We start from the raw sequence: 11,226 nt of genomic DNA on the forward strand, positions 1-11,226 counted from the left end.
TTTCAGTACAGAGAAAAAGGTGATTTTGACGCCTCAGCGCTGCTGGGAGGAGGCGGTGCGGGTACCAGCGTGGTGCGTTCACTCGTTGCTCGTACCCCTGGCTTTCATGGGAGATATGCAGTCAAGTCTCTCTGGAAGTTCATTTGGAACAATAACTAGTAAACAAATTGTACAAAAGGACACAATATAAAGTAGTAACTTCAATAATTAGGCTATTTTTTACGACATGTAACTATTGACTGTATGTAAGTGCACATAGCCTAAAGGTGTGAAAAGTGAGGTAAAGGCTGAAGTGTCTTTAACCTGCATTTTTTCTAATGCCTCACAGGGGGAGAAATGAGCCTACTTCTTACTTGATTTAGTACCTCAATAAGCCTTTCCCTCATGAGTTAGTGGTCTTGATCCATAGTCTTGTAGAAAGGGTGGTCAGAGTTTGCAAGTGCCAGGAAGTCATTAACAGCAACACTGTGATATAAACTGTAAAACATCGTAAACTTTGATTATTGTTGCCCCTTCAATAGTTAATTTAAGTCGTAACAAATACATAATCATACAATATTCACAAATTAAAACAATATCTTTTTTTTTAATGGTGTATATAACCAAAGAATCTGATATTTCTGACAAAACCTGAAGGCAGCAAATAATTTGAGGCCAAGCACGTTAGGATTTGTTCCTGGCATAGTGAGGTGTTAAATTCATATTTCCGCCCAATTTAACTTGGAGCACCGATAGTACTCATTGTGCAGAATAATATGTAATAGTAATTATATTTTTGTTGCATTAAATTGGGATACTTTTTGAGCTTTTAAATTCAGTGATAATTCTATGACTTATGAAAAAGTAAAAGCTGAAGTGAATAAAAGCACCTCTAATACACAGTAATTGAACATAATAGGCTACTTTGTATTTCTACTGCTGTTACAGAATCGGCTTTTTCCATTACTCTGATCAATAATGATGGGCAAATACGGTAGTAAAATGAAAGTATATTTTTCATCATTTTTTATTTTACACTAGTGTTATTATAAGTCAGAGTAGTATAGTAGTGGTAGAAGCTGTAGTTGTAATAGAAGTATCGATACAAAGAAGAAGAAAGCTGAATGATTTTAATATGGAGTGTAAAATACAGAAAAATGAAAAGAAACAAATCTGGCAACCATGTTCACCGAAGCTGCACTGACGTCACTCCGCCTCAGACTACGCAAGCCAGCTCTGATTTCAATGCGGGACCAAAGATCGTCTATGCTTTCACGATGAAACCCTCTCCACAGAGCTGTCGGTAAAGATTAAGACGCACATTGAAAAGAAATTTAACTTGAAATATACGGCATGTGTTAGCTGTCCCTTATAAATAAACAATTAAGTATAAACTGTAAAAAAAAACAAAAAAAACAAACAAACAAACACATAAAATATGATGTTATTTAAAAGGATACAAATAGGGAATTCTATCTATCTATCAAGATAAAAAAAAAAGATAAAAAGTTCTTTATGTACAGTCATTGACTTGTCTATTTATCGATGCGCATGCGTTGAAGGCGCGCTGTCAGAGTGAGCCCTCTCGCTGTAGGAGGATCTTTGTCCCGGCTTCTCTCGTTCCCGGCAGCGGATCAGAGTGAATCCTCTTCCTCTGCAGAATGGCAGGCAGCGCGTGGAGGTCAATGGTAAGAAAATGCTCATTTATAAAGCCAATAAAGTTACCGAGGATGTTTGGCAAAGTAGGGAGATGTGTTTCATGTCTGAGCGGAGGTGTTGGTATCACCCTTCTGTTCTGTACTATCTCTGAAACGTGACTTTACACGCTGTCAATAGCAGGTTAGCATGTTAGCTACTTGTGAGTGTCCTTCAGCGTGATGACAGTTGCTGTAGCTAGCAGAGCTAACATAGGTGCTGGGCGAGTTGCTCACCGGGACGGTCACGACTTAATCTTCATGCCTGTGATGGTTTTTACTTTTTAACGGTTCGACCCTAAACGTTAATTCAGTCACTGTCGTTAAACAGTGCTGCTAGATGTTATCGGCTCTGGCTCTAACTTGTACACACCCTCACCAAACTGTGCTTAAAAATCTACCAATGTGGGGTTTGCCTACGTTTTGAGCAAAAACCATACCTCAGAGAAAAATACTCAAAGGCTAAGAAACAATTTGAGCACAGGCTGTTAAGTTCGGTTTAATGGAAGCAACTGTATAATAATTAGTTACCTTAAAATTGTAATTGATTTGCAGTGATTCTGCTATTAAAGCAACACACCACACTCATCCAAATAGAGGCTAAGCCTGGAAAAAGTAAACATATGTTCACTTCATGGGACATGGATGTAGACATTTTAATGATATATACAGGAACATAATTAACACACAAACTTATTCTAATTAAATATATCAGCGGGCCTTTTCAGAGACAGTGGTGTTGAATATCCACAGTACACAGTCTGTATTAAGAGCTGTTACCACTGATAATAAAGAACACTGAGACACAATAATATCTACTGATAAAAAGTTGTTGTATTTAAAGAGTTTCCAGTCAGACTGTTTGTGACCTTCATGTTGTCTCCTCCAGCTGACCCAGGTGGTGGTGGGGGCGGTGAAGAGACCCGCTCTCTCTTCAGCTTCCTTTTCCAGGGGGGTGAGTAGTTCAGGGTTGGCCAACCTGACACCGACACTTACTCACTCACACAAACACTCACACACACACAATGAGCTCCCAGTATAGAGACAGTTATACTTCAACATAGGGCTGCAACTAACAATTATTTTCAGTCTCTCATCCTGTTTATTTCTTTGATCAATCATTGAGTTTATAGAATTGTAAATACAGCTCATCGCAGTTTCAGAGACCCCAAAATATCATCTTCAAATTCCTTGCAGCAGTGTGTGTGCTGTAAGTAAGAGAGTCTGCGTTGTCTCTACAGATGCAGACAGTCACACTGATCCCTGGTGATGGGATTGGACCTGAGATCTCCACTGCTGTCATGAAGATCTTTGAAGCTGCAAAGGTGTGTGTGATTACAGTTTGTCTTTATGGATAAAGCACACGTATAGTAGCTGTGTTTTAAAGTGTTTATTGTTACATTCAGGCTCCGATCAGATGGGAGGAGAGGAACGTGACGGCGATAAAGGGACCTGGTGGCAGATGGATGATCCCTCCTGATGCTAAAGACTCCATGGACAAGAGCAAGATCGGACTGAAAGGTTCTAAAACTTTCTAACCTGAGCGCCGTTTCACTTCTTAATTATTTAATTTGACCGTCCGACCGCATGTTTCTTCCTCTAGGACCCCTGAAGACGCCCATCGCTGCAGGTCACCCCTCCATGAACCTGCTGCTGAGGAAGACCTTTGACCTTTACGCCAACGTGCGACCCTGCGTCTCCATCGAGGGCTACAAGACCCCGTACACCGACGTCAACTTGGTCACCATCAGAGAGAACACGGAGGGCGAGTACAGCGGCATCGAACATGTGGTGAGTGAGCGAGATGCAGAGGATCATTATTTTACTCAGCATGTGTCAGACGCTGCAGAGCTGCTTCTGTCCCCCCTGTGGCTGAGTGTCCACAGATTTACAATGAAACAAATTTAAAGGTTAATTCTGACATTTTTTAAACCTGAGCTTTATTTTTACACACCTTTGAGTCTAAGTGTCTAACAGGTACAAAGTTTTGGAAATGCTCCTAGATTGCTTCAGCCTGCAGCCAGAGATAGACCTTTATGTTAAAGAGGAAGATGATTTTTCAAAACCAGGAACAGCCGTTCCGTCACTCTCTTCAAAGCCACCAGACTCCATTGACAAACTTGGAACTTGCAGAGAGGGATGGGTATCGTTAAGATTTTAACGGTATTACTACTCTAAATGATACTGCTTAACGATCTCATACTTTAACGGTATTCTTATCGGTTCTTTTTGTTATTTTTCAAAAGAAAAAATGAAAGAAACTAAGAACAGAATTAAGATTGCTTTATTTTCTGAAATGTAAAATAAACACTATATAGTTGTGATGATGGAAATATAAAACAAATTTGGCTGGCTGGTAGTGGGCGGGGCTTATCAATTAACCTGGTTCCTCACGTGTACGAAGTTTGCTGGGTAACGGCGTCCAGTGAGAAGTGTGGCGCATGTCTCTGCCTGTATTTGACGCACTTTAAACAGCTGTTTGGACAGATCGCTCATGTTTCCGCCCCTTAAGTGTTGCTGCACTAGTGGCAACGAGCATTCTCGACTCTGGTGATGTGTAACCACACTTTTTAAAGTTTAGTTCTCTCCGCCATCGGGAGCGGGATCTCTTGTGTGTGTGCGCGCGCTGTAGCTTGTGTGCCAGAGAGCTGCCCCCCGCCCCTCGTACAGACTCTGCGAGAGAGATCTCTATTCTGGATTGGAATATGCATCACAGACGAATGTCTTAATCTTATTGCAAATTAGAAATGGTTGGTGAGGTTAAATGTACAAGGTAATGTTTTTTTAGCAACAATAAACCAAAAGCAGAACCGATGACGTCATAAGTTTATCAATACTGCGATATTTCTTATTTTAGCCCCGGTGCCCGTTTAGTACCGGCTTACGGTACCCCTCCCTACTTGCAGAGTTTCCGGTCTACAGCATGTTGTTTGTGTTATGTGTGACTTTGGTGTCTTAAAATGTTTGAATCCTGGGCACTGATTTAGCTTAACGGTTAATGGTGCGGCCCATGTACAGAGGCTGCTGCTCGATGCGACAGCCCCGGGTTCAACCTCGGCCCTTTGCAGCGAGCTATCCCACATTCTCTCTTCCTGTTTCAAACACTATCCACTGTCCTCTCTATAATTAAAGGAATAAAAGGCCCCAAAAAATAATAAAAAAAAAATTAATTCAACACAAAATGTATATAACAAACAATAACACAAACAAACTAACCAGTCAAGGCAGCAGTTCACCAGCAACTCCCATGTTCTGTGAGGATACGGTTTTGTTTTTGTCAGCGGAGTCTGGTTGCTTTGAAGAGCTTTAACCTTTAATGAAAAGGTCCATCTCTGGCCTTAGCGACCGGCTGAAGCAAACTACTGGAGCAATTCTGAAGTTTTGTACCTTTAAGTCATTTAGACATAAAATAAGTGAAAATAGGAGCCAGGTTTAATATTAAAATGCCAAAATATTAGATTAAATAGAAGGATATTAAAAAAAAAACCTCATTACTGTTTCTCTTATTTGTACGGTCTTACAGTTCAGTAACGTTATGGCTCTCACAGTAATGTTAGCTCAAGTTCTTGGATGTCAAACTGTAACCAGTTGATGGACTAAAGAAGCGGCAATAAAAAAGCTGAGACAATGATGACGGTGTACCTGCCCTCCTCACCTGTCTTCCTGTAGGTCAGCTAGCTGCTGCACTCTCTGCTCCTGTTCGTCTTCAGGGTAAGAAGGAGGAAGCGGTTCAGTTTTCCAAAATAAAAGCACTGAAGCTTCCCGAACCCGTCACCTGTTCACCTGCACAGTCCTGATGTGGATCAGTCTGTGTTCATGCTGTCAGCTCAGATCTCAAGCTGCTGTTATCGGCTTCTCCTGCGTCAGATCACAGGAGGCAGATCATACCACGGGTCCTGTGTTAGCCTAGCTTAGCATAAGGCCTGGAAGCAGACGAAAATTGTTAGCCTAGCTTCGTCAAAAAACAAAAACATGACTTTCCATTGACTCCAACTCTCTCTGATTGACATGTTAAGGTAAACTAATGACCAAATCATCAGTGCGGATCTGTCAGCTGGCAGTAGACGTCCCTTTGTAAGTGTGATGTCACTTCCTGTTTGTGACTTTCCATTCACATGGTCCCTGATGAACTTTTTCTGTCTGTGGTTTCTTGTGTCATTTTTTTCCCACCTGTCACTTATTGCATTTCACCAGGAAGAATTCTTAAATGCAGCTTCACAGTCCTGGAAAAGTCCTCAGAGAAAACAGGGAGCATTATTCACAAATGTTTTCAGTTTTTTTCTCCTTAATTTGGTGGTAAAAGTAGCAAAAGAGAAAACTTCAAAGACTCGACAGCTGATTGAGGAAATGTGTGCAAACATTCAGACCTACTTTAAGTCAAAGGACACAAACAACAAAAAAAGCCCAAGATTTTGTGGGCTTTAATCAGCTGTTTGGAACCAGGAACAAAGAACAATCTGGCTCAAAGACTTTCAGTTAATCTTTGAGTCTGATCTCATCACAGACTGCACAGAGATGTCCACAGTGTCCATGACTGAAGTCCTCCTGTAAGTGTTCTTGTGCTCTGAAGCTGCTTTCTTCTCCTTGCAGATTGTTGACGGCGTCGTTCAGAGCATCAAACTGATCACTGAGAACGCTAGCAGACGCATCGCTGAGTACGCCTTCGAGTACGCCAGAAACAACAAAAGAAGCAGCGTGACGGCCGTCCACAAAGCCAACATCATGTGAGTTCAACAGCAGAGTGAAACTTAAAATGTTCCAGCAAACTTCATGTCCTGTACAGGGCGAATTATTTACAGTCATGATGTCTGTGTGTCTGTCCGTCCAGGAGGATGTCAGACGGTCTGTTTCTGAGGAAGTGTCGTGAGGTGGCCGAGAACTACAAAGATATCAAGTTTACTGAGATGTACCTCGACACCGTGTGCCTCAATGTGAGTTCAAATCAGTGTTTGAATCATTAATCCCGATCACGATTTTGTCTTCCCACAATTAAGAAACATGATTGATGGCGTTATTGACGTTTAAAATGCTCCGGCCATAGACAACTCATATCAAATCAAGCGCCTCCTAAACCAACAGCCGTTCCCCCAGGGGGCGATGGAGAGCTTTGGGCTTCACTTTTGGGGGGAGCTTGCATGTCATGTGATGAGCGCCTACCTCTCAGCGTCAGTTTAGAGTGGAAGAGTGAACGACAGAGACCGGTGTTTTGGTTTAAGGAGTGACCATGTTCACAGGAGACTTTCAGCCAAATGTGTCTGTGGTTGTCATGGTTACAGCAGCTGTTGGAAACAGGAAGATAATACGCAGCTGTCCTCCTGAATGCGTCTTTGTTGTTTTTCATCTCAAATAGACTTATCTGTTACGTCTGTGTGCAATGAGACTAATGCTCAGTCGTGTTTTGAACGCTGCTTGTTGTTACGCTAAAACATGAAGAGAGAAAGTCTCTCTGAAACACCGGTCCCCTAATGACTCCTCATCGCTTGTTCGGAGGTGTTTCAGGTTTAGAGTGATGTTTATCAAGAAAAAATTGTCAGCCAAGAGGTCATGAAACCTGCATCTGTGCCGCAAAGCAACACGACTAACTTGTTCAAGCAGCTGAAAAAAAGCAGCATGATGAGTGTGTGAAGGCCGAGAGGAAGAACGAGCTGCTCCCCGTCCTCCAGCGCCCAGTCAGACATCCATAACAGAGACGCTGTACAGAGACACCCGATCCAACCAACTCTCAGAACTAGATGATGTGTTAAAATCATCTTCAAAGTTTGTTCTCAACAAAAGCAAAGCACATTTTTTGTATGATGAGATTAAACACAAAGTAATCCGAGTCATGAAAGCTCATCAGTGTTGAGATTCTCCTGACATCCTGAGATTGCATAAAAAAGGGTCGATCCAAACTCCATTCAAAAAACAATCATTTTAATTTTATGTCGCTTGCGTCTTGCAGACAAACCTGACGAAGCATGAAATCAAACTTTTACAGATCTGCATCACGATGTTGGTAATTCGGCATCTTTGTGCTCAGTTTATTGCAATTAAATGGGTTTATTTTTGGCGCTGTAGTAGGGCAGATTTCAGCCCACGTGTGACTTGCTCGATATTGTGAAACTGCCACTCAGCGGAGACAGATGGACAGGCTGAAACAGAACAACAGTAGTTGGTGTCCATCAGAGAAATCCTGGTACTGATCTGAGCTAACAGCTCGTCAAACTGGGCGCTGGTCAGTCTCAAGTAGCTGGAAGCAGCAGGAGAGTTCATCCAGAGACCTGGAGGAGGAGGAGACATTAAAGGAGCAGTGTGCGCTTTATAATGATGGGAATGGGATCCCAGACAAGACAGCTGTTGGTTTTCCCACGTTTTGGGAAATAATCACAGATGATCCGGCCGTCAAACAAAAGAATCGCTTCTCTTTCTGTCTGAACACACCATTGGTGGACCATGTTCTCACTGCAGCTGTTTTCTGACGTGTCCTGATGCTCTGGACTTTCAGATGGTTCAGGATCCCACCCAGTTTGATGTCCTGGTCATGCCCAACCTGTACGGAGATATTCTCAGGTCAGTTTGGAAACAAAATATCAGATTCAAATGTGTCTGTAGGGAGAAGAGAGGGGAAGTATTGATGTGTTGTGTTTTGTATTTCAGCGATCTGTGTGCCGGTCTGATCGGAGGACTTGGAGTCACTCCCAGCGGAAACATCGGAGCAAACGGAGTCGCCATCTTTGAATCGGTTTGTTTCTCTTTTATTTTACAGCTGACGTGTTTCCTCATTTGTTTAGTAACACCCTGAAAGAGTTGAAGCTGTGACTGAACAACAGACTCCTCCTGACCGAGTGGTTTTTCCTCTCGTAGGTTCACGGCACGGCCCCCGACATCGCCGGCTTGGACATGGCAAACCCCACCGCCCTGCTGCTCAGTGCTGTCATGATGCTGCGTCACATGGGTCTCCATGATTACGGCAACAAGATCCAGACGGCGTGTTTCGACACCATCAGAGAAAAGAAGGTGAGACTCTGATGCTCTGAGGAATCAGGCCTCTCAGTCACAAACTAAGAGCTTGTGCAGGTGAAATGAGGGCTGAGATAGACGGCAAAAAGAGATGATCACCATAGTTGTCTTAAGTTCTTCTGTATAGTTTCTAAACAGGGGCTCAAGTTGTCTATCACGCTTTTCTATGGCTAAATTCTTTATTTTACAAGTATAATTAAAACAGGAAATAAACTGTGATAAATATAAATCTCTCAGACGCTCGTGACATCAGGAGGGGCTGCAGCCGAGCTGCTTCTAACTTTAGCTTCCAGACGTCTGATGACTTCAATGTTTGATCCTGTTAAAGTGAAAAATGACACCGATCATTTTCTGCTGGAAATGTTTTAATTACAGGCTGAAACTTTAAAAGAATATTGAAACACTGATGGTTCTTTTTCAGGTGATGAAAAAGACATGTTGTGTTTCCAGTAAATAATAAACTAGTTAAACATCCACCAGATGGGAATAAAACACTGTCCACTTCAGTTGCAAGACAAACATTCAAAACATATTAAGCAGGAGCAGCCAGATGCTCAGTTAATTAGTTAACAATTTAACTACTACAACAAGGATGCAGTTCAATATGTCACAATAATGTCCCAACTCTCCTCACAGTTACTCAGTGACACACACACAACTCGTACTGCTTGGCCACAGTGTAGTCCGCGGTACCGTGTTCTGCAGACTCCTGCTGCTCTCTCACTGACGACACGGCTCCATGCAGTTCTGCAAGAGCACCACACGGGGGCGCTTAGACCTCAGTCAGCAGCCTCTCCAACAGTTGGCATACGTACCAACAGCCCAGTTATCATTTAATCAGACAAATATATATAAATATGTATTTTCTGCACCAGCGCAGTTATTTGATATAGTTAGTGTCCCTGAAGAACTGCAGCTTCATTTCTAATCTTCTTAATTTGTTTTAACAACAGAGAAAATAGCATCCTAAAACATGAGTGCAAACGATGTTATGGTTGAGGATGCATCCACAGTACTTTGGCTGACTGGATACTTAGCTGTATTCATTGCAGACACAGTGTACAGCCTGAAGAAATGCTGCTGACAGGTCTGTGCTGTGGCTGTTCGTGTGCACTGCCTGCACGGCTCTGCCAGAAAGAGACATCAGCTTTTTCTGTAGGTGCAGCACACACTGAGGAACTTATCGATCAATTAACTACATTTACCATCAACACTGATGGGACAGCTTCTTGTACGCTGTATGCAACACAATCTAACACATCAGCTATTGATAATGATATAGGCTGTGGGAGCGACGGCCAATTTTTGTGGCTCCTGGTGCAGCCAGTAAAGGACTGTCTTGACACGTAAATAGTGGACAGTCAACAGTCCCTCTCAGTGGATGTGTGATGTGTTAAACAGGAAAAAAAGCCTCAGAACATTACAGCTTTCATTGCAACGTTTTAAAAATCAGGCATGTTTTTGGACACAGAATCCTGGAGAGACTGATTTACAGTCTGACTCGCAACTTCAGGAGTGAAAAGGGAGTTGGAGTTGAGAGAAGATGTCTTAGAGCAGATGTTTAGCTGCACTTGCATGCAGATATATTTTTAAATTGTTTGATAAAAAAGTCCTCAGATGATTTTCATTATTGGTCGATGTGTTCGCTTCTTTGTCTCCACACTGACTGCTTTTCCTGCATACAACCAAAGCCCGATGAAACAAACCCAAAACACTTCCAACACCTAAGATCATATACCGTACTTTTATGCAGAATCTGTGAATAAAGATTATATGTAATACAATCTGTCTTGTCTACTGTACACATTATTACTGATGGATTCTGATGATGCTGTTCTTGCTCTCTCACAGCTCTGGTATCCATTATTTATCTGCTCTCTGTTTTCACTCTGAGCATCATGTTTCTTTTGTTGTACTGTGACTGAAATGTTGCAGACCTCTGATGTTTGATGAGGTGCGTTTTTGTGTCTCAGGTGCTGACGAAGGACCTGGGTGGAAACTCCAAGTGTTCCGAGTTTACAGCCGATATCTGCCGTCGCATCCAGGACATGGAGTGAAGCTGCAGTGACCGACCTGCTGTGGGAGACTCTGCCCCTCCAACAGAGCCACGCCTCCTCCTGCTGACTGATTTTAACATCTCTGGAGCTGCAGGGACGCGGTCAGCTGGGAGGCTCCGAGCTTCAGCGTCTGTTTTTAAGTCTTCTGTATTTACACAAAGAAAAAAAAATCTGTTCTTTCTGTAATAACATGGTGGATGTTGAGGGGGCGGGGTTTCTGCAGCAGCTAATTAACATGATGAAACATTCACAGCAAACATACGCACAAATTTCACATGACCAAGTTTGAATGAAATAAGTTCAGGAGTGTCTTATCAAAGAATCATCTTAATATGATATCAGCACTCCGCTTCGGATATTTGCTATTTTGTAACGGTAATGCAGTGTAGCCGTACCTGAAATGTCCTCTTATTTATTATTTCCTGTTACTCTCATGCTGCTCTCTTCGTTACCACAGATCCAGATTATGTAAACGTATATAAAGAAAGAGAACACTG

At 42.3% G+C, this 11,226-nt stretch overlaps 1 protein-coding gene across 1 annotated transcript; it reads left to right on the plus strand.

Annotated features, from left to right (window-relative positions):
• Window positions 1-1,608: 1,608 nt before the first annotated feature.
• On the plus strand, window positions 1,609-11,226 carry LOC138585459 (isocitrate dehydrogenase [NAD] subunit alpha, mitochondrial-like). Its single transcript, XM_069657805.1, has 11 exons — window positions 1,609-1,667; window positions 2,563-2,628; window positions 2,915-2,998; window positions 3,080-3,194; window positions 3,277-3,464; window positions 6,264-6,397; window positions 6,502-6,604; window positions 8,158-8,222; window positions 8,310-8,394; window positions 8,517-8,669; window positions 10,646-11,226. Exons 1-11 carry the CDS (start codon window positions 1,641-1,643, stop codon window positions 10,727-10,729), a joined length of 1,104 nt encoding a protein of 367 aa, XP_069513906.1. The 5' UTR covers window positions 1,609-1,640; the 3' UTR covers window positions 10,730-11,226.

The sequence above is a fragment of the Semicossyphus pulcher genome, unplaced genomic scaffold (genome assembly GCF_022749685.1).
Source record: "Semicossyphus pulcher isolate SPU_LCO1_2020_fin unplaced genomic scaffold, fSemPul1.0.p SCAF_1, whole genome shotgun sequence".
NCBI lineage: Eukaryota > Metazoa > Chordata > Actinopteri > Labriformes > Labridae > Semicossyphus > Semicossyphus pulcher.